Source organism: Crocodylus siamensis, chromosome 3 (assembly GCF_052110815.1).
Source record: "Crocodylus siamensis isolate JL-2025a chromosome 3, ASM5211081v1, whole genome shotgun sequence".
NCBI lineage: Eukaryota > Metazoa > Chordata > Crocodylia > Crocodylidae > Crocodylus > Crocodylus siamensis.
This window is the reverse complement of record NC_143397.1, coordinates 183661030-183685037: the sequence shown is the minus strand read 5'-3', so window position 1 is coordinate 183685037 and position 24008 is coordinate 183661030. Positions and strand designations below refer to the sequence as shown.

The following is a 24008-nucleotide window of genomic DNA, read 5'->3' as shown; positions in this document are numbered from 1 at the left end:
ATCACTCATATAGCCTGCTTTGGCATCACTCATATGCCGTGCTTGCTTTCGCTGAATTGAGGCAGGAGTGCCTACCACCTTTTGGAACAGAGTCCCTATACTGGTTTTGGAATTTTAAAGTCAGATGGGCGCATCTGTTCCCATGCAGTCTGCTCAAAACCCACATTTTAAACTAAACAAAAAAATTTAAGAGCTTTCCTCCCCCCCGGTTATTTTTCCTCTTCATGTGTCTCTGTTTTTTGTTTCTGGCTGGAACTGACAGTGGAATTGCTGAAATACAACAAGAGAAACCAATCCAACTGAATTGCTGACTCAATTCCGAGAGCCTGTTCTCATCAAATTTCAGTTTAGCATTCCAGATTTTAGTACCCAGAAATCCAGATGCTTATCGTATTATTTGTGAGGGTGAACTATCCCTAGTACTGAGCCACTATGAAGGTTGATACATGGTTTACGAAAAGTAGATGAAAGATAGTGCCAACTATGCTTCAGACAAGTCACTGACTTAATTTCAGTTCTGTTTGAATATCTAAATTACTGAGTAAATGGCTTTGGTGTTTATCTTTATGTTCAAGGAAAGATAATCCAAAGATAAACAATTCAAGTCACCAAGCTTGTTCCACATAAAACTCTTGTTTTAACTCAGTGATACTCAGATTGAGGCTTGCATCCTACAAATGACTTTTCAATTTAACAATTTTGGCTCTTCACAGTAAATATCATGCTTTTCTTTTTTCTTGCCTTAACTATATGGATTCGGTAGATCTTTCCTACAACCATGAATAATCTAGCATATACATTATCTATCCCCATTAATTGTAGTACAAAGATTGTCACTTTTAACACATTTCTTTCTCTTGGACTATTAATTAATTATATAGTTAATTAGGATGCTACAGTTTTTTTTCCTTCTGAACTAGCTGCAATTCTCCTAAGTTAATATGTGATTATAGCTTTCTGATTAAAAGACTACTCATACCATTCAGTCAGGACAGACTGTGAATAATCTTGATAACTAGAATTTTATAACTAGGGACCTACTTAAATCATACTTCTGCGATTTCCACAGAAACCACAAAAAGAAAAACAGCAATCTCCACTATCACCGCGAAAAATGGCATTAGTCCGCATTTCCCAGGAAATTAGCCAAATATATAAATAAATTGCTGGTAAGACGCTGGCTGGCAGGGTGGTATGAAGCGAAGCAGCCAAGATGGCAGCTGCCCCTTCGTGCCTCACTGCCAATCAGCACTAAGGCAACACAAAGAACAGCAGGGGTCAAGATGGCGGCTTCCCTTTGTCCTTCCTCACCCCGGGGCTTCTTCGCCAATCAATGTCAAAGGCCAATCCGCATCAAAGGGAGGGGCCACCACAAAGTGACCATGCAAATTGGCTCTCCAGGCTGCAAAAACTGCTTTCTCTCACCATAAGTAGGTCCCTTTTTATGGAAAATGGAACCATCTGTATACAAAGTTGAAACTTTATTATAATGTCTAGTTGTGATGTTAGTTGTACAGGTTTCCCTAAATTTATGTGGGTTCTTTATATGCAAACTCACTTTTATGCGATGAGCATATTTAGATCCATAATTGGTTATATGCAAGGTAAATTCGCTCTTATGTGATCAGCATAGATGCCCCTCCCCCATGCAGCTAAGTCTGTGAGGAGAGGGGAAAGGGCCATGGCCCCACTCACCCCTGCTCCTGCTGCAGCTGCCTGCACCAGGGCACGGTGCAGCCCAATCGGCTACAGGGAGCTAACATTGCCCGCTCCTGGGGCAGTGCAGCAGGAGCTGGGGTAAGTGGGGATAGGCAGAGCCCCAGAGAGTTTGGGGCACAGTACAGCCCAGTGGCTGCAGGCAGCTGGTGCCGGCCGCTCCTGGGGCGACTGTAGCAGGGGCTGATGCGAGTGCCATGCCCCACACCACCTGGGGCTCCACTTGTCCACACTCGTCCCAGCCCGTGCTGGAGCGGCCCCTGGAGCAGCCAGCATGGGAACCTATCCCTATTTTTTACATTATAAAGTGGGTTCACTTGATGCAAATTCGATTTGTGTAGCATTCTCTAGGAACGCATGTACCACATAAAATCAAGGGAAACCTGTATTTGTATAATTATTGTGTTCTTCGGATGTTTTATGCTTTAGGACTCTCCAAGCTATGAGCTCTTGTTAACTGAGGACTCTTTTTCCCCCCCTCGTTATGGTAAGACAGAACATTTGGAATTTGTTTATTGCCATGTCTGAGTTTTACATGAAACATCTATTTATTTTTATTTGAAGAGTTCATTATGATAGAACTTTTGCCTTAACAACTTGTTTAACTTTGCTGAATAAATAGGTCAAATAAACAGAGTCCCTATTAGCTAATTATCATGTGTAATCTTAAAACTATTAAATGCATCATTCAGTAAAATAAAAAAATGCATGTGGATTATTCCAAGGTGACATTTTTCATATTGAACTTATTCTTATAGATTCCTACACTACACTGCCAAGAACAAGAAAAGGCATCTGCAATAAGATTTTCAAACAAAATACCTATCACTGTCAGATAAATACAAGAATTTTTTTAAGACAAAACTTGATTTAAAAAATAATTTAAAAAAACAAAGCAAGATTATTCACACTGATGGTATCAAGACAAGTGCTCTTCAGACCTCTTACTTGGCACTGCTACAAATCATACAGTATTGGGCATATGTCACTGAAGAAAACTGCGTTCTTTCCTGCACAATAAACTTGGTTTCAGAAATAAATGCAGGCATTCAAGCATCTTGTAAAACAGTGCCTGTGCCAAACAAGCTTTTAGTGTCACGATCATGACGTGGCTGATGATGTCCAAGGGAAATTGTTTTCAAAACTCATAGTAAGCAAGCAACCAACCAACCAACCAACGAAGAGTGATCTTCGTGGGAAGATCACTCGGCAAAATCCGAGCGGTCGCAAAGCTTTCTCTTGTGCGTGGATGACCTCTACCTGACTCAAGAAGTCTATGGGCCAACGAGAGGCAAAGCGCTGCTCAACCTGGTACTGGCTACGGGGGACGACCTAATCGGCGACCTAGTGATCGGTGGGAAGCTGGGTGACAGGGACCATGAGCTGATCACCTTCACCATCCACCGTAAACCTGGCAAGTCAGTCAGCAACACAGAAGTCCTTGACTTCAGAAAAGCCAACTTTGACAAGCTCAAGAGGCTTGTCGGTCAGGCCCTTAGGGACCATGACCCCAGGGAGATGGGAGTTCAAGAAAAGTGGTTGCTTCTCAAGGAAGCGATCCTCAATGCACAAGCTAAATCTATTCCAACACGGAGGAAAGGCAGCAAGAAGGCACAGCAGCCCTCCTGGCTCTCCAGAGACCTAGCAGACCTCCTACGGCTAAAAAGGAAAGCCCACAAAGGATGGAGGACAGGATTCACCTCCAAGGAGGATTATTCTGCACTGGTCCGGTCCTGCACGGAGCAAACCAGGAAAGCCAAGGCTGCAACTGAACTCCAACTAGCTTCAAGCATCAAGGACAACAAAAAGTCCTTTTTCAGATATGTGGGGAGCCGGAGGAAAAGCAAGGGCAACGTTGGACCCCTGCTAAACCAGATAGGACAACTGACGCCCAGGAAAAAGCCAACTATTAAATAGGTACTTTGCGTCAGTCTTTCATCAGTCCCATGGGACGCCCATGCCTGCTATGGGACAGGGAGATCTGGGTGATGGGGATCCCCTACCCTCCATCAATGCTGACCTCGTGAAGGAACACCTTGAGAAGCTGGATACCTTCAAGTCAGCCGGCCCTGACAATCTGCACCCCAGGGTACTCGAGGAGCTGGCGAGCATCATAGCCCAGCCCCTGGCACGGATCTTTGAAAACTCCTGGCGCTCTGGTGTAGTGTCCAAAGACTGGAAGAAGGCAAATGTGGTGCCGATCTTCAAGAAAGGGAGGAGAGTGGTCCGTTAGCCTGACTTCTATCCTGGGGAAGATCTTAGAAAAGTTTATTAAGGAGGCCATCATTCATGGACTGGCCCAGGCTAACATTCTAAGGGACAGCTAGCACGGGTTTGTTGCGGGTAGGTCTTGTTTGACCAATCTCATTTCCTTCTATGACCAGGTGACCTATCACCTGGACAAGGGAGAAGAGATTGATGTCATATATCTTGACTTCAAAAAAGCTTTTGATCTGGTATCCCATGATCACCTCTTGGCCAAACTGCCCAGTTGTGGCCTTGGCTCCACCACGATCCGCTGGCTGGGAAACTGGCTCCGTGGTCAGACCCAGAGGGTTGTAATTGATGGCAGTCACTCATCGTGGTGCCCTGTAACCAGTGGGGTCCCTCAAGGCTCTGTCCTGGGACCCATCCTGTTCAACATCTTCATTAATGATGTGGACATTGGAGTCAGGAGTGGACTGGCCAAGTTCGCCGATGACACCAAACTTTGGGGCAAAGCATCCACGCCGGAAGGTAGGCGGGTGATCCAGGCTGACCTGGACAAGCTCAGCAAATGGGCAGACGAGAACCTTATGGTGTTTAACACCAAAAAATGCAAGGTTCTCCACCTTGGGAGGAAAAACCTGCAGCACCCTTATAGGCTCGGCAGTGCTACGTTGGTTAGCACTACAGAAGAAAGAGACTTGGGGGTCATCATTGACCACAAGATGAACATGAGCCTGCAATGCGATGCTGCGGCTAGTAAAGCGACCAAAATGCTGGTGTGCATCCATAGATGTTTCTCGAGCAAATCCCGGGACGTCATTCTCCCCTTGTACTTGGCCTTGGTGAGGCCGCAGCTGGAGTACTGCATCCAGTTTTGGACTCCACAATTCAAAAAGGATGTGGAGAAGCTTGAGAGAGTCCAGAGGAGAGCCACGCACATGAACAGCGGTCAGGAAAACAGATCTTACAATGACAGGCTGAGAGACATGGGACTCTTTGGCCTGGAAAAGCGTAGGCTCAGGGGTGATCTGATGGCCATCTATAAGTTTATCAGGGGTGACCACCAGGATCTGGGGGAATGTTTGTTCACCAGAGCACCTCAAGGGATGACGAGGTCGAACGGTCATAAACTCCTGCAAGACCGTTTGAGGCTGGACATAAGGAACAATTTCTTTACTGTCGGAGCCCCCAAGGTCTGGAACAGTCTGCTAGCGGAGGTGGTTCAAGCACCTACATTGAACACCTTCAAGAGTAAATTGGATGCTTATCTTGCTGGGATCCTATGACCCCAGCTGACTTCCTGCCCTTTGGGCAGGGGGCTGGACTCGATGATCTCCCGAGGTCCCTTCCAGCCCTAATGTCTATGAAATCTATGAAAACCATTTCAAAATTCAACTTGATAAAAGCAACATTTCTGGATCTGTACCATTTCTACTATTTCTGACATTTCTATTGAAGGAAACACACTCTTTTGCAAAGCTGTACTAAGATGGACAGTAGGAAAATAAGGGAATGTGTCTTCAAGACATTTTAGAAAGTAAATTACTGGAAGTAACATATAGCAATCTGCAGAGATGGTAAAGTCAAGGTCAGATAGAATAGCAGCTCGGTCAAACAGATGCAAATCACTATACCTAATATGTCTCAGCTTAATTTTCTTATACACCCATCTGTTGCTAAAAAAATGCCTAAAGCCTGTTGCAGCTCTTACATTAAGCTATTCAGACAGTAAAGACTTATAAGAGCAAAAGTCTAAGTTTTCCTGAAATTACAGAAAACACCTTTAGTAATGCATTTTGGGTGGCAAAATCCAGCAAATATGCCCCAGAAAAAGAATTAATTATTTATTATTTCTGTTTCAGTTTCTTAATATTGCTTGCCTACAACTAAAACATGCATTTTAGGAGGGGGGTGGTCTATGAAAACATCTCTCTATCTGGGAAAGGATCACAGAAACCCTGATATAATCCATTTCTTTACAAGTACAAAATTACAGAGGCACACCTTACACTAATTTTACATGCAAACCCCCCCCTATTATACAGCCTGATAAGCCCAGGGATATACACTGTACACTCAATGGTATGTAAAACTGTTTTTGTACAGACACCTGCTTAGCTGTACACATGATGCCATGCCCCTGCTCTGTCAGGTAAGGATAAAACTTTACTCTGAAAATCATTTCTTCACAATAAAATTGCAGAAGTATACTCCATCACACAATGTCGATGGAATTACATTATTCTGACAATTCAATGACAGGAGATAACCATTTTTGAAAATATAAAATTAAAAAAGTTTAGTTGCACATCTATTATCCTAAACATTTATAGAGAAGCCTCTTTGTATTAGTTAATACTGACTTTTTAGTGGTTAAACTACAGCAGGGATTTTGGCAAATATATTTTTTTCTAACATGTTAACCTTGTTTTACATGTCCCAAATGCATTAGTCATGATCATTAACAGAGGAATAAAAATCATAATTTCTTAATAATCCTTGAATAATTTTGAACTGGTTCATCTGAATTTATTTAGCTTATTTTTCCTTCATGAGTGGGTAGAGCAGACTACAGTATTTTGCTTGGTGCCAGTTCTTGGCTTCATCAGATGGCTCATTAAATAAGACCTGGTATTTAGAATTGGATTGAATGCACATGGGAACTCATGTAAAGCTGCCCGTATATCATTGATAGCTCTGTTGCTAATTCAGAGTTTATCCAAGACTCTACATTTTTAGCTGACATGAACAAAGCTGTTTGCCATCCCCTGTTTTTGACGTCAGTGGACAACTACCCACTAACAGTATCTGTCACTGCAGAATGCTTGGAATTTCCTCACTTGTAAAAGCTGGAAAGTTTCAAGCACAGACTTTTCATTTTAACAAAATGGTACACTTTATTAGATTTTGAGATTTAGAACATTTTCTCTGCACAATTATTAAATTTGAACATTTTCATTCAGACTAAACATTTTTCTTCCTCAAGTAAGTCAGGCTATCCTACATTTTTTCAAGAATTAAAAACTATTTTCAAGAATTAAAAACAATTTTCATGTGTCACAACACCACATTTTAATAAGGTATGCCAGCTGGTTTCTCTGGCCCTTTTCTGAACTAGCTGCACTTCTCCTAAGGTAATATGTTGTTATAGCTTTCTGATTAAAAAACTACTGATGTCTTTTAACCCACAGACTTTAGAGTACAAATTAAAACCACGTATTGGCTATTTGGGGTGATAGCCACAAGCTAGTCTTCTGATTTGTACCTCAAAACTGTGGTGAGAAACAAATATAAGTTCCCTGAACTTCTTACTACTATAGATGGCCTTTCAGATTTCTCATTAACTGCACCTATAACTGAACATTCAGGAAAGTGATATCAGGCTATAACTGGTATTTAAAAATAAAAGTTAAGCATATCAAGCTTTTTTTTATTTATTGAGTACTCCTCTTGCTTACCCTCCCTTCCTATGAGGACTGAATTGCTCTCATGTTGAACTAACTCACTCCCCTGGCTGAAGCTCCCTTTGGAGATCAGCAGTATCACTCAAAAATAAAATACTTCCTCCAAACACGATCTCAGCAAAAGCCTCCACGGAACTTGGCATCTGTATGTAAAATGAACTGTTCCAAACAGGAGATTTTATCACACCTTCAACTCTCCTTTGAAATGTGAACTTTCATTTCAACCCAGGAGAACTTTTATGATCTTTTCTTCAATACCTGAAGAAGGGTGTTTGTGCCCAAAAGTTTGTAATTAAAGTTTTTTTTGTTTTTTTGTTAGCAAAAATCTAGTTGGTCTACTAAAAGATAAATCGCCTCTACCATGAGTCCCAATTCCATGGCACTTGTAGCTCCTGTAGGTGACGGGATGTAAAAATCAGGCTGGAGATACCTAGCTTGGACATTCATCTTTTCAAAGAAATCATCCTGTGCAGTCAGTACCTAATGTGTTCCATCCAGATGACCACAAATAAAGGTCACAAAAGACTATCTTTTCATCAGTAACAATTTTCTGTTTTGCTTCTTTTAAATGCAGGCTGTACCTTCACAGACTGATCATTTACTGAACCATATCCACCCTCTCCAGCTCTGTTGAAAGCTGGGTGGATAACTATGGATTTTTTTTAAGCATAGTATTTTAGCTTTCTATGTAGCTATGAATATTCCTATAATGAATCAGCATCTCTTCAATAATTATTGTGTTCAGATACCAACTCCCAATTGGTTATGTTTCAAAAGGCAGAGTAGATATGCACCTTAAAAGGGTAGCTAAATCAAAGATATCTAGCATAAGCTTTTATAAGCATAAGCTTACTTCTTCAGATGCTATGTAGGGACTGCATTATGCAGAGCTGATAAATAGAAAGCAGTGATTGGAATACAAAAGGTGGGGAAAGTGGAAGGAAAAAGGAGGGGGTACTGCTGAGAGAAGCAAGGTGGGTTTCAAAACTCATAGTATGCAAAACCCCATGCTCTTCTCCACACCTCTAAAACCCTCCCAATTCCAGTTCCACCAACTTGGCCACCTTTGTGATATTTCTCCTCTTCCAGGTCCGGCTCACATACACTGGGTTCAAACTATCAGATCAGAGACTCAATGCATCCATCATGATCTTGTCCTCCTGTGGTATGTAATAGGTTTTGTTGTTGTTATTACTGGCTGCTTTATGATGGTGAAGTACAGGCACAGACATTCCTATGTACCCCTTTGTACAATTATTAGCAGACTTGATTATTAGTCTGCTAATAGCGGACTTGATTATTATAGCAGACTTGATGACCCAGATGGTCCCTTCTGGTTCTATATCCATAAGAAGGTTTAGAACATTTTCTCTGCATGATTATTAAATCAGAATATTTTCATCAAGACTAAACATTTTTCTCCCTCAAATCATAGCAGCTTCATAGTGACTATTTGTCCTCAATATTGTGGGAATCCCCCTTGTGTGAGCTCTTTTTTTTAATGGTGCAGCACCTCCAGATGTCCATTGACTTTATGACAATCATATGAACTGAAGAACATAGATACATCATGAGCAGGTCAAAGGAAGTGATCCTCCCAGTATGCGACATTGGTCAGGCCAAAGTTGGAGTACTGCGTCCAGTTCTGGGTGCCTCACTTCAGGAGAGACCTGGACAGCAATCAAGAGGGTCCAGAGGAGGGCCACCTGCATGATCAGGGGGCAGCAGAGGAGGCTACAGGACCTGAACCTGTTCAGCCTTCACAAGAGAAGGTTGAGAGGGGATCTGGTGGCTGTCTATAAACTTGCCAAGGGGGACCAGCAGGCAATGGGAGAGTCCCTGTTCCCCCGAGCACTACCAGGAGTAACAAGGAATAATGGCCATAAGTTGACTGAGAGTAGATTCAGGCTAGACATCAGGAGGCACTACTTCACAGTAAGGGCAGCTAGGAGCTGGAACCAACTTCCAAGGGAAGTGGTGCTTGCTCCTACCCTGGGGGTCTTCAAAAAGAGGCTAGATAATCACCTAGCTGGGGTCGTTTGACCCCAGCATTCTTTCCTGCCCATGGCAGGAGGTTGGACTTGATGATCTGCTTAGGTCCCTTCCAACCCTACCAACTATGAAACTTTGAAACAGGTAGACTATGGAGTTCTTTTCTTGAAGACAAAGATATATAAACTACAAGTTCTTCCCAAGCGTATCCAAACTAGACAACAAGAGCGGGCCTACCTATAGATAAGTTTCATATGCATTCTTTAGTTGTCTGGCTAAAAAGGATTTTGATCTTCTGCACCTTTAATGAAAGGATGAAAATAACACTCATAATTTTATATACATATAGTCCTTTAAAGATGTATTTGGCTGGGCCGATAACAGGTTTATATTTTTTTTCTTTTTCTTTTTCCGTGTTTAAGATCCCAATTTGAAGGTTATAAGAATGTCTTGGGAAGCATGACAAATATTGAATTAAAGCACACATGGTAAAACCCTCAGCATTACTCTGTCAAAAGAGATAAAACTACAAAAGAACTCAGTAAAGAAGATGTGGCACTTCCTATAGAGAGCTTTCTGAGAATGCATGTAAAAAAATCAACCTGATCGTACTGGCTTCTTTTTATGTCACTGTACCTGAACAAAAGACTGCTACAGGAAAATATATGGTCAGTACAAGATAATTGTAAGAAGGCTGCAGTTATTCCAGTTCCTCCTTAAAGTATCTTCAATTTTCCTAACTGCATGGTCTCTTGGATGTAATCACCAACAGATGATATGATCAGATCTTTGGCTCCAAGGCCACTGCTGTGTGTATCTACTTTAGAAGTAGTAACCACACTGGCTTTAGAAGTTTGAGTTTTGTAGAATTTTATCTGCTGGCTGAGGCTCTTTCCCCTTATCAGGATTCTCCCACTCTGCATTCTTCAAAGGAAGAATGTAAAGACAGAAAGCTAACCTTTTCCAGGGTAGGGATTTGGCCTGTTACTTCTCTTCCCCTTCCTTGTCTGTTGAACAAATATCTATTCTATCAATACTTTTTTAATGTATCAAAGCACTCGGAAGGAACACACTCTCTGTTGTTGATCCCTCACATCCAACTAATCAACCAGTTTCAGAGAACTTGTCCTTATGTGTGGAGGAAGTAAAGAAGCTGAAGTTACGCAGATGTTTCTTCCATACACTTTTTTGCCCTTGTATGAAGAGTAGGACAATATAACAAACAATTCTTTTTTCTGATAGATAGCAACAGATTGGGGAAGACCTGATTTTTGTGTTTCGCTAACACAAGAGCCCAAGCTGCTACTTTATCACTAGAAATATTACTGTTATCAAACAAGCTGAGGCATTCTATAACAGCATGTTTAGGAAGCCTCTTTTGCCTGAAAAAAAGTAGAAAAGAACCTGTCCTCCCCTTTGCCTAAAATGGGTATACATCCACGTTAAACACATGAGGAGTTATGTTGGGCCTTGCTTGTCTATCCAGGGAAATACCCCCAAATAGCTATTCCCCATGTAGACACTTCTGTTCTATACCAGTGGTACTCAATCATTTTCCCCAGTGGGCTGGATGGGAAGTGCCTGGCCTCATAGCAGGCTGGATCTGGCACCGGGGGCTAGTGCCATGGGGTCCGATCCAGCCACACAGGGGGAGCGGGGGACAGCCTGACTCTGATCCAGGCATATGTGACCTAGAAGGGGGAGTGGCCTGGCCCTGATCTGGCTGTGTGGGCGGATGGGCATGCCACTGGTGGGAGGGTGGTGGTATTAATCACCACCACCAAGTTTCCTGACCTGTGGGGAATCCCAAGGGCCAGATGCAATTGCTGTGTCTCACTGTGTTTGGCCTGTGAGCCAGAGGTTGAGCACCCCTGTTCTACAGCAATGGTGCTCAAGGTTTTGACCAGTCTGCAGGGTGGATAAGGCCCCATGCCACCCCTGCAAACTGCCCCCACTCGCCCCACACACCAGGATCCAGTTCTTCCATCCCAAGCATCAGGATCAGGCTCTACAGCACCCTGCGTGCCTGATCTAGTGTGCAGAGCTGGATGACAGTGCCAGGGGCTGGATCTGGCCTGCAGGCCAAGGGCTGAGCACCCCCGTTTTATGCTAAGGCTAATGTTTTCAATGCACTGTGTTTCTATACCAAAGTTAGCTCTAAATTAACATGGTACATAAGATATATGCCAAACATTGTGCTGCTACAGATATACTGCTTCTGGCACCAGAGCTCTCTCATTTGGAGCTGGCTTGGGTATCTCATCAGTGCTCCAGACAGCACACTGCAGACATATTGTAGAGAGGCCTCTGTCTTTGAGGTGAAGTGATGGGGTGCTCAACCCACAGCCCGTGGCACTGTGTCATCTATCCTGCAGTGCTCCCCATAGGTCCAGATATTCAGTGGCAGAGGAGCGGTGGCCACTCCCTGCTGCCAGATTTCCAGACCTGTGGGGAGTCCAGGGTCCTGCACGCTGGATTGGATACCCAATCTCAGCATGTAGGGCCAGGTAGGGGTAGCACCGGGCCCCAGGGCCTAAGCCAGGTGTAGTGGGCTGGAAGCAGGTGGCACAAGGACCCCAGGGCCCAATCCCACTGTGCAAGGCAGAAAGGGGGTGGCACAGGGGCCTAAGGTTTGATCTGACCTAAGGATTGGCCCCGCACCACTCATCTGACCTGCAGGGCCAAAAGGTTTAACACTACTGAATTAAACTAAAGGCACTCCGAGGGCAGAATACAGATAGCCACTGAGGAAGTTAACTGCATTTTAAATTCCTATTTTGCCTTATAAAAGGTATTTAGAAAGTTACTTATCTCTGTAGACTTAGTTTGAGGAGGTCGTAGCCATTGTATAATGGTAACAGCTGTGAAGTTCAAATTGGGAGAGCACGCTGTCATCACACTTCTTGCTAAACTATGCTCAGATGAAGGCTTTGCCTACATGTTGCACTGGCTCCCCATCAGCAAACCATAACACTGCTAGCTTCTTCCTGCTGCATGCCACTTAAATCCATTGCTCTGGACATGTAAGTGTTTTTGGAATAAAGCTAGAATTGACTAATCTCCTTCAGTCATAGGACTGAGACATCTTGTGATTCAGACAGCTTCCTCCTTTAAACAGATTTTTTTGTTTTTCCGTTTGTTTAGAACAAGCCAACCAGGATACATCAGGTAAAGGGAACATTCTCTGCAAGTCGTGTCCAAATAAATCACTTTTTTACTTGTACTTGGAACATCAAGAATGGATAATATGAAAGGGTTGATCTAACAGCTAAAATTAACATTCAGTGGTCAGCTTACCTCCATCCCTACCGAAAAAATTAACCTGACAAGACAGAAGTAGCTTTTATTTCAGCATGCAGATTTTAGCTAGAAGCAAAAAGAAGGCATGCCTGATAATGACCACAAATCTGAACTGCCCCTGGCATCCCTTGAGAATAAAGCTACCCAGCTGTAACACAGATGCTGCAAGACAGAACTGAGCCTTAAGCTGCACTGTTCTGGATCTACACTGTGCTTGTCTTTCATTAATGTTCATCTTTATCTAGTGGCATAGTTTTCCCATATCTGACTGTAAGAGGATTATCTATAGCTTGAATTTTGCCTATGGATATTAAGGAGAATAGGTTGGGGCTTCTTTTTGCCAGTAAAACCATTCTCAGATGAGCACAGAATAATATGTCGATTCAGGTATTCAACTCCAAGTAATGCTTGCTTGGGATCCTCAAACTTATATATATAAGTACCCAAATGTCACTGGCAGCCTTGGGGCTGAGGAAAACACAGAGGTGATATTTAAAAAAAAATGTCACCTTCAACTATTCCTCCTTTCTGATCCTATGTTAAATGTAGCTCAGTGAGACCCAAGATCAGAGCTGAAGCATCTGCCAATGCACTCACTTAATGAACTCTGACTGTAGAATTCATGCATTATATTAATTACACTTATAACGTGCAATAAATAGTGAGGCCAGATGATCCTCTCACTAATAAAGAATAAATCAGGAGTAATGCTATTTATGTGCGAGCTATGCTTGTGTAACATTAGTGAAAACGAGAAGGGACTTAAACCCAAATATAACACTTTTTTATTTAGGGTCCATAAACAATTTTCAAAGTATTATTCCATAGTTTTACAGGGAAGAAAAAATTGAAACCCAGAGAGGTGTCAAGGTCACAAACTTCCTGAAAGTATTTTTCTTGTATGAATATCAAAATATATTAAGATGGCAATATAATTAAAGGAATACATTTTTAAAAATATGCCAAATAGACTAAACTCAGTAAAAACTTTAAAAGGTTTATAATTAGGGATGTACTCAAAATGCAGAGCCTGGGGTCAAATTTCACAGACTCTGGGCTCCAATTTTGCGGCTAGATCATGGCTGCCCCCCACCATATGTCTGACTGGCTGAAGCAGCCGGCAGACACATGGCTGTCACTGCCCCCTCAACCCCGCATCACCACTGCTCCCTGGCCAGGCCATGCTGCCCCCCCCAACCGGGTTCTGGTCCTCCGCTCACAGAGCCATGGCCCAACATTACCCTCCCAAACTCGACCCTGGTTCTGCTCCCCCTGGCCCAGCCTCGCTCCTCCACCATGGCCCAGCCATGCTGCGCCCCTGCCCTGCCCCAGCTCTGCTCCCCTTGTCGTGGCCTGGTCACGCTGCACCCCTACCCCACCCTGGCTCTGTTCCACCGTCTCTATCCCCCACCCTCTGCAGCACCCACTTACTGCAGGATGGGCCCAGCCGGATGACATGGCTGCAGAGGAAAAAAAAAGCAGGGCTGGGCCTGTCCCCGTCTCCAAGGGCTGCATGAAGGCAGCACTCTCACTCAATCAGGAACCAGAGATGAGGGCATCTTGGTTGCCCGGGGACGAAAAAAAAAAAAAGAAAAACCGTATATTTTTACATGAAGCCCCCCTTTCTCTACCTTTTTGTGAAGCTCCTTTTTTCCTTTCCACAGAAAATGCCTGATTTCTCATTGTCTGAGAAAACTGCAAAATTGCAATTTCAGTACATTCCTATTTATAATCTATAATCCCCAACTCAATCCTCATTTAAATTTATCTCAAAACAGTGTAAGAGGGCACATTTGGTTACAGAAGGCAGAGATGGCCGAAGGATACTATCCACACTGTCCTTAGGGCTCACAGTCAAGCTGATAAATTCACACTGGTATGGATTATTAATTTAATTATAAACCTTAGTACTTTCAAGCTTGACAGATTTAAAATGTTTTAGAACATCAGTTCTCACCACTATCTGTTAGATGGGATAAGTAGTACTGTATCACATTTACAAACATATGTAAGCTGAGATCACAATACAAACCTGAGGCTGTATGTCCAGAAAAGCCTAAACTCTCACTCTCTTGTTTACATACATTAAGAGGGCAAACACAACCTTCCTCTGATTGGAATAATCTCATGCAAAGGTGACAAAAAACTTTTTAAAATACTAACATTTTTCTAACATGGTATTAAAAACATCTTATCTCTCTTCTTCAAAGTCTACACATTTTTAATTAGTTTTCATTTAAGATTTTCTTAAGAGGCAATGGAATTGATTCTGTAGCCCCTTTCATTCTTTGTGCCCTGCTAATGCAGTACAAAGGTGACAGAGATTACATCTGCCTTGAAGGGAATCATTTCCCTGCAGCTGGCAATAATTCTCAGTAAAATAAGCCCCCTGACTTTCAAGATTCTTAATTTAATTTTAATTTTATGAGATACATGAAACATTCACCTGCAAAGAAAGAGCCAATTAAGAGAGAAATAAAGGCCCAATCCTACAAATCTTCTCTCAGAAATGAAATTCCACTGAAGTCAGTAGGACAACTCATGTAAAGAATACTCATATGAATAAAGACTTGCAGTAATGGGTTCTTGGATTACTTATTATTTGTGTCAGAAAGCAAAGTTAGTATTAATCATAATGATGTGGTAGCATATCACTCTGGAAACATTTACAGTTAATTTTCCCAATACAACTTTCAAAATTAATCATACAAATTGCATATTTTACCTACTAGTTTTCCCAAACTGCACATCTTTGTCTAACAGCCTGCCAACTGCGCTCACAAAATTTACATATCAAATGCAAAGAATGAATTATTAACAAAATGATAGAACAGATTTCCAAATCCTGGCTCCTAAACTGCTGTGGAAATTTTACTTATGCACATGCATTCAGCACTTTTGCATCTAACTACTGTACTCCTGTATTCAGCTGCTCTATCAGTATATACAAATAGATGTAATACAAAACTCTGTGGCATAATTTAAGAACAAACTTGAAAATTTTGCTTTACAGGTTTAATATACAGCAGAGGCCTGTCCATTCATCCCACCCCCCACTCTGCCTCATATTGCAAGCATCTCAAAATAGCGGATGACCTTACATTCTGTGCCATGTGCCCTAAGTACATCAGGGTGATTTAAGGATGAAGTGTCAGCTTTACCATGCCTTTCTTTGCTTGTTGATCTGCAAGTCAAACCTCAACTTATTTTAACATCCTACATTTTTATTCAGCTTCCTTTGTTTCTGATTGATGATATAAATAAAGCAAATATGTAAATAGGCTAATTTTAAAAATAGGTCTATCAAAACAGCTTTTTTTAGCATTTTTAGATGGTTTTGACCTGTTCAGATGTTAAAAACAGCTTTTTTTAGACAGTAAAGCTCTGTCAGCTTTGCCTACAGACCACATCTGTACTTCATTTTGACATGCAATGCTTATTTTAGATTTGTACATACTTGTGCCCACATCCACAGATCTGCCATGTTCCTATATCCTAATGAGCGCAGTCCAGAACCTGATTCCTGAGGCTGATAAGACAAAATATTTATTAATGTTCTGGAACTAATTCTCATAACTCAAAACCTAAAACTATTTATGATTTTGGGCTGTTTATAAAAGAGTCATGCAAGCTTTTACATGTACCACTTTCTATTGATTTGGCTTTTTTTTTTTTTTTTTTTTAATATATCAAGTATCAGACCCCAAATTTGAAACATTTACAAATGTGTTATGCCTGTTACTTTTTTCTAACTTCCTTGCAGAAGGAACCAACTTTCAAAAAGATAGGTGCAGGTGTTTGGGGGGAACTGTACCTCAAGCTGAGGACAAGCAAAACTTTGTGACATGGGTGACACCGTGCGTGTTAAGGTGCAGCAGGCTGAAAACTGCATATATGCTAGCACCTGCTGAGGCAACGAAGCCTGCCAGCTGTCAAGGAGATCGGTGCAGGGCTTCTGGGTTCCAGGGCCCTGCACCTCTGGCTGCTGACAGGCAAAACTTGTGACATGGGTGCTTGTGCAACTGACTGTCTCTGTCTTGTTATAACCTATGGCCAGATCTCAGAGGTGACTCCAAAGTCTCGGAGCCGCTTTGGCCAGAACGAAGTGGGAACCTGGTCCAGAGCTCCAGACTGGATCACTAGCATCCGAAGCAGCTGGATCCGAAGCCAGATCGAGTAGCTTCCTACTCACACAGGCCTAATATCTCTATCAAGCAGTTGACAGGTAGTAAGGACCCAATGAGTAGAGGGAGAAATAAAGACAAATCATAAGAGAAATTTAGAGCCATGTATATGATGATGTGGAAGGTGAAGGCTAGGTGAGGAAGCCCCTACAGCTGCAGATCAACAGGGAGAAGAAATAACACCACCAAGCAATATGAACCCATTATTTAATATATGTCTGGGAATTGTACTTAAGATTTTTCAGTTACTCATCTTTTTGCATTTAAATTGCAGCTGATTGCACCTGTAGCTATAGCAGACTCTGAACTATGCCTCTATTAAAATGTTTGAATCTCCTTCAAAACATATGGAATCTTATTTGAAGGAGTGTTTTTGGGAGCAGAGGACAGAGGTAAAAAGGGAGATGAAACCGTTCTCAGTACTATTCAGTAGATTAGGGACCTAAAACAGGAAGAAAAAAATATTTTATAAGGAAAAGTAGTCAAACTAAGGAGTATGCCTCTGTCTGAAGACACTTTTAACCTACTGTGGCCATGGTAACATTGTGTGAAAGTGTTAAACTGTGAAAGGCATGAGTAGAAAAAAAGTTCTCTTTGGGCATCTACACTAGACACTACGGTGACATCAGGCATCACCAGGCACAAAATGTGATGCCAACACCAGTTACTGTGCTGTCATTTAGTACTAGCTTAAGCCACTGAGCAGCTACTAAATAACTGCAGTAACAACTGCTCAGTCAGCCACTTGTGTAGGCACAGTTTATATGTTAGCGTGCATATTTTAGAAGGGACTAGAGAAAAGATGACTAATATTCAACTTCAGGAAGACTCAAACTCCCCATCCTATGCCAAAGCCCTCACACATGTACACAGCCTCATTAAAGTTTTCACTCCAATCAACTTATTGGTCCAGAAAAAAGACCAATCCCACTAAAATCGTCTTTCTTTTTTTTTTTTAAACACCTTTCAGAGACAGTTAACTATCTGTAGTGAAGAAGAGTTTGTGGAGTGGAAGACAAACACAATGAAATGATAAAAGACAGCTGACCATGGTAACAGTTAGCAATTCATTAGAAGTCGTGAGGATGCTTTTTACTTTTTCCCCACTATACTTTACTTTGGTGTGGACTTGTCTGAGTATAGTGCTGCAAGAACAGACTCTGCCATTGAGTGACATCTTAAACTGAAGACATCAGTGAAGAATTCCTGAACTACTTTACTACAAGAAAATATGCGTTTTATTGGCCTCATCAATGATAAGATGTTATTCATGCCTGTCATAAATTCTAAACATGAAATATTTAAACAAAAACAAAATTAAAGCCTGCAGCAGTGCTGGCAACCATAACCCACATGCCTCTTTTTCTTAAACAAACTATTGTTAGCCTGTCTTCCAGAAAACTTCAGAATCTGCCAACAGATTCATTACGACAGACCTACTGTGCTGCACAACAAACACTCTGACAAAAATGCCTCCTAAAATATTATAGTTAGAACCCCTAATTCACCGTACCTACCAGGGAGGATAGATGTGGATGATGTCTTGTGGGCCTCCTTTGAGGTGGCCTGCTGTCTCTTTTGTAAAGAGAACCTTGAGCATGGGCTCAGTATGGGTTACAGCATCTTCCAAGGAGCTGTCAGCAGAAAACTGTCCCAGCTGCTCACAGATAGCAACTTGCATAGTGCACTCCTCATGCACCTCCAAGATCTTCACAACTAAAACACCAGATTTGCTATCTGTAAAATAAGAAGCAACATAAAGCAATTAAAAAAAAAAAGCTCAGGCAAAATAAGCAATCTATAGGCTAGCGCAGGGATGGAGAAGGTCCGGCCCGTAGGCTGGATCCAGTCGGCCAGGGACTCCATTTCCCAGCTGCCCCTGCCCACATGGCTTGTGCTGGTTTCCATGAAGACCCCAGCCTCAGCTGCATCAGCGGCATGCATGGCAGAGCAGCGCAGGGGGCTGCTCCAGAGCTGCTGGGACCGTGGGATGGGGCCAGCTTGCTCCAGAGCCGGCACAAGTCACGCGGGCAGGGACGGCTAGGAAATGGAGTCCCCAGCCAACCAGCGGCCCGGAGATTCCCCATCCCTGGACTACAGCATTCACACAAAAATGCACACACGGACTATGTCCAGAGCCCCCTCCTTTCTTCAAGCAAATCAGTCTGAACTGATACATATACCAAGTGAAGTACACCACTATCTATACTAAAATACATATAGTATAGAAGTTATGAACCAACCAAGCATGGAAACTTGTCTGTATTTTTTCTAAATACTGATGACAGTACCAGACACTATAAAATGGTGGGGGAAGAGGAAGGTCTACTTTTTAAAAAAAAGTCTGTTAATGTTCCATCCCAGCCACCTTTTACCAAACGATCTCTCTTAAATATTGTTCAATTTTCAATTTCTCCCCATTTCAGTCCTTTTTATGGGAAAATATTGACTTTTTCTGTGTAAGGCCTGAATAAAGAGGATTTGAAGACAGGACAGGGATCTTCACTTACAACCGGACAGCTAAGCAAACAGCAATTGCCACTAATACACCCCAATCTCTAATATCCCTATGTGCCTATTATTTGGGGAACTAAGCTAGCTGATCCACATACTATATATTCTCTGCTCCCTTCCATATTCCTTTACTATAATGGAGAGAGGCACTGCAGCAACAGTAGTTAGGATCTTCTATATCCATACAATGTACTAGCATTTATATCCTATGAAAACAATTGAGTCAAGGCAAAACCCAACATTACTGCCCCTGCTGTTCAGTTTCTTCCTCCTAAAGCATGCCATATACAGATTAATGTTAAAAATTCAATCTGTCATGTAAAGATTGAAAGAATTGGGATGTAATTCTAATCTTGAAATGCATATGTTTATCAAGCAAAAATGGAGGGATATATGCAAGTCTGAAGAAACAAAAATCTTATCCAGGAAACTGAGGATGCACATCACATAATTTGCTAAAATATATTTACTTTGATGCTGAAATTTAACAATTTTAACAAGACATAAATATTCTCTTCTTTGCTTTTTCCAGCAAAGTATCAGTGCCTGTTTCAGACTCAAGCAGCTGATGCCATAAGTAATTCCTATTTTCTTAAGAGGAACCAAGACAGCTACAGGGATAAGATAGACTATCATTTTTCATTTAACCAAGCCAAGTGCCTAGGCTGCTATCTTGAATGTGTCAGCAATAATGGTTACGGCACCAGGGAAAGCACCTGTCATTTAGAAGTTCTAAGTTTCTTAGAAAAGGTGTTCAGTCTAGTGTGGTTGAGGTGTTGTGCCAATAGGGAAAATAAATTTCTACAGGAGAGAGAGATGTTCTTACAAAGGTTATGAGTTCACAACTACAGCATAACTACTTCTTCTTAAAGACCCTAAATCCTGTCGAACAGACAGTGGTGTGAGCCTCCTCTGTCTCTTCTGTTGCTCTTTTCTCTCTTCCCCTATGCTCAGATGCAGCACACATTACAGTAAAGCTGCCCTGACAAAAAAATGAAGTTTGCTGCAACAGGCTGTTGGACTGAGTGCAATTTGGAAACAAGATGGGGTAGCTTTCATGGTGGAATCAGAGGAGGGATATGTTTTACATCAACAAGTCTAATTTAAAAAAAATCCTAGCAAACAAAAAAGCCAACATTTTGACAATAGCCAAGTTAAGAGTATCCAACTGGTACAAAGAGCCTAAAATATGACAGCTCCTTCAAAGAACTCAGGGAAAAGAAAAGGCAGCACAAGATTTACATGGTCTGCAAATAATTATTGCAAAACTAATTGATCTTTGTTTTCAGCAGACTTTGCCATCCAACAGTCCCAAAACTGCACTCGAGGAGTAGAAGGCTCTCCTTTTAGACAATTGTAACGTATGTCACCAGCCTCAGTTAAGATCTAAATGCTAGCTCCTAACTGAAAAACACCTGGTCAATGAGCATTAAAATAACTTTCAAGTCAGCTGGATTTCTAACGTCTCAACCACTCTAACAGGCTACAGAAGTCATAACTCTTCAAATAAAGCTGAACTGTCATAATCCTCTCTCAGCCATACACTATGGGAACTGTTGGAGTTCCTAGCTTCGCACAGCTCATATTTTGACCTTGGCTACGGGAAGGTGCCTGACTGTCAGTGGGGTAGAGTGGGATAAAGAGGAATTGGGAGTGAGAGCACTGGATCTACCACTCCCAGCTCACATGGTACATGGGATAAACACAGTCATTCTAAGAAAAAAGGCTGATCCAACTTCCTTTCTTCCCACAGCATTGAGGGATCAAGGGAGGAATTATTGGGTATACCTCTGGTGCTGTGCAGGATTTTTGTCTAGAAACAAGTTACACGGTTCTGATTTTTTCCCCCCCTTTCTGCAAGCTGAAATATCCAGAAAAGCTAGAATATTTTTGGTATTTCATTTCAACAAAACTGAAACGTTTGGTTACTATTTTTCCTTTTTAATGATTATACATAATAAAGCTAAAACAAAAACATTTCAAAACGGAAAAACAAAATGTTATACTCCAAAAGACTATTGAAGCTGTTTATTTTCATCTTCATTTCAAAACAAAATTTCCATCAAAAGCAACATCTGCATTTCCTCACAAGATGACATTTTTCACTGAACAAGTCTTTCACAAATGTTCTAACTAGCACAGGAGACCTGTTACCTACTTCCCACTATGGCACCAGCCTGCTAGATGATTTTGGCCAAGGCACTGCAACTCTGTGCCTAATTTTTTTCACATGCAAGACAAGGATAAAACTGTTCTTTGAATACTTAGGGTGCCCTGTGCTGCCTTAGCCAGTAGGTATATGCCTTTTCTCTAATGTGATATTAAGTGCAGTCCTGCCTAAACTTTTAGGTACATGTGCAATCACAGGTACTGTGATCCAGCACCTAGGCAAGAATGGTTGTAGGGACTGGAAAATACAGACGCTGAACATACTCCACTACTGCCATTTTGAATAAGATGCCTGTGTTAGTGTCAAACTGGTCATCCCCGCATTTAACTCAGGGGCGGGCAAAGTCCAACCTGCAGACTGAATTGGGCCGTGGCACACTCCATTACCCAGCAGTCCCTGTCCACATCACTGCAATGAGTTTCCATGGAGACCCCAGTAGTGGCAGGCCATGACAGTGAGGGACCAAGGTTTCCATGGAGAGCAGACCTAGCAGTGCCGGCATCTTGCGGCAGTGACAGCGTGGTCCAGAGGCAGAGCAGAACTGTGATCCTACACATTCCCACACAGAGCATGCAAGCAGCAGATCACAGTTCTGCCCCAGCTCAAGACCATGCTGTCACCGCTATAAGACCAGCCACGGGCAGATCCACCAGTTTGTCCATCCCCATCTAACTCCACTGAGGAGACCCTATCCATTAAGCATACTTAAAGTATGCCTAACCAAGAAGAAGGAGGTCCCAACTTTTGCCTAATTGTCTAGTGGTTAGAGCACTTCCCAGGAAATGGGAAACTTGTGCTTTATGCCCAATTCAACCTCAGAAGGTTTGAACACACATTTCCCACTTTTCAAGAATGTGCCTTAATCAAAAAGCTATAGACATTTTCTAACCCTCATTTTGAAGTTGTGCCACTGAGTAGCCAAGAGTAAAGATTCATGAGGCCAGAAGACAAACAAGCAAGAAGAAGGCTGATGCTGTAGCCCAGTGAAAAGGTACACAGCCTTGCTCCCTTTTTGGTCTATGCATATTTAATAACAGCATTTAATGTAAAATGCATAAGGAGTCCCAGAAGCAGGAACCAAAGACCAGAGCCCACTGCATTCTTCTGGGGGAGGACGGGGGGGAGCGGAGGGGGAAGGGGTTGTCTTCCTTGCCATCTGCATGATTCCTGCTCTCTTGGCTGTGCCATGAGAGCTTTACAAAGAAGGGTGGAGGATATACTTAACCTACCCCAGGCTACAGCCTGGTCTTTAAGGGACCTTCCTAAGAAGCTGGGGATGAAGGTACAAACTTCTTCAGGTTTCACGCTTCCTGGGCCCCTGCTCTACCATGAAGCTATTGAGGAAAAAGTGGGGTGCTCCTCTTCTTTTACTTCTCCCTAGCTGCAATGCTAAAAGGGCATGGGATTAAGCAATTAAGAGTAAATAGAGGGGTCATCTTGTAAATCCCATGTCATCAGAAACACTTACTTTGGGATTCTGCTGGGGAACAGCATAATTTCCACCTAAGTCTTGGGGACAGATGGGATTTCAGACACACTCTGTTTCCAAATTTCCTCTTGGCAGGCCTCAGCATCCCCCTGTACACAGTGGGCTGCTGACTGTGGTGAATTTTAACCAAAAGGTGCATAATCGTCACCACTGAAAGTGTGGAAAGCCAAGATGACTAATTTATTTTACTTCTCTAAAGAGCACACTTACCTAAAATGTAATGGCCTAAGACAGGGGTAGACAAAATGCAGCCCACCAGGCCATTCTATCTGGCCTGTGGGGCCCCTAAAAAGTTTAGAAAATTAATATTAATCTGCCCTGGGCTGCCTGTCATGCACCCCTCAATGGCTTGCCAAAACTCAGTAAGCAGCCCTCTGCCCAAAATAAGTGCCCACCCCAGCCTAAGATGTCAGACAGCTTCGCCGTGATTGCTTTTTGAATCTAAGCCTGGATATGTATCATATTACTTAGTCCTCACCTTCTGTTTTCTCAGGGAGTGTTATAAAGTTAAACTCTGACCCCCAAAGATAAGTACAACAGTTAAGTTCTGCATATGTATGAACCCTGAAAAAAGTGATTCTGGACAGATTTTCAGTGGCTTAAAACAAAAAACTTAAATAGTCACATACTCACAAGCTGTATTTTGCTTGAATGGTTGCAGTTGTGGTCCTCAGTCAACTCTAAATCATCTGGCATTCATAAGCAATGACTCTCCCAACCACAAAAATTCTCTGTCTTCAAAGCAATTAAGCATTTAATTTTCCTTTAAACTTTCCCCACAATTTTGATCTTCATCTATTCTAAAACCTATTTGGATTACTAAAATTAACTTTGAACCTAAAACTTATTTAAAACCTAAGGGCTTTTAAAAAAAAATATTTAAAATAACCAGCAAAACTGATTTATCATTTGAAATATCCAGCTCTAACATATAAAGTCATGACGTTCTAACTATCAAACATATAATTAGG

At 42.1% G+C, this 24008-nt stretch overlaps 1 protein-coding gene and 1 long non-coding RNA gene across 4 annotated transcripts in view; one reads left to right on the top strand and one right to left on the bottom strand.

The window, feature by feature from the left end:
• The window catches only part of LOC149869209 (uncharacterized), a 47109-nt gene extending 28897 nt beyond the window's left edge, over positions 1–18212 (top strand). Inside the window, exons 3-5 of one of the 2 annotated variants that reach the window (XR_016441424.1) lie at positions 6031–6076; positions 8478–8553; positions 17835–18212. This is a non-coding gene — a long non-coding RNA (uncharacterized LOC149869209). The remainder of the gene's footprint in view (positions 1–6030; positions 6077–8477; positions 8554–17834) is intronic. The other variant, XR_016441425.1, reaches the window with a different exon arrangement.
• The window catches only part of SPIDR (scaffold protein involved in DNA repair), a 321375-nt gene that overhangs the window by 179421 nt on the left and 117946 nt on the right, over positions 1–24008 (bottom strand). For both annotated transcript variants that reach the window (XM_090039932.1, XM_090039933.1), the window contains exon 8: positions 18382–18601. In XM_090039932.1, the coding sequence (XP_089896058.1) occupies positions 18382–18601 (220 nt within the window). The remainder of the gene's footprint in view (positions 1–18381; positions 18602–24008) is intronic.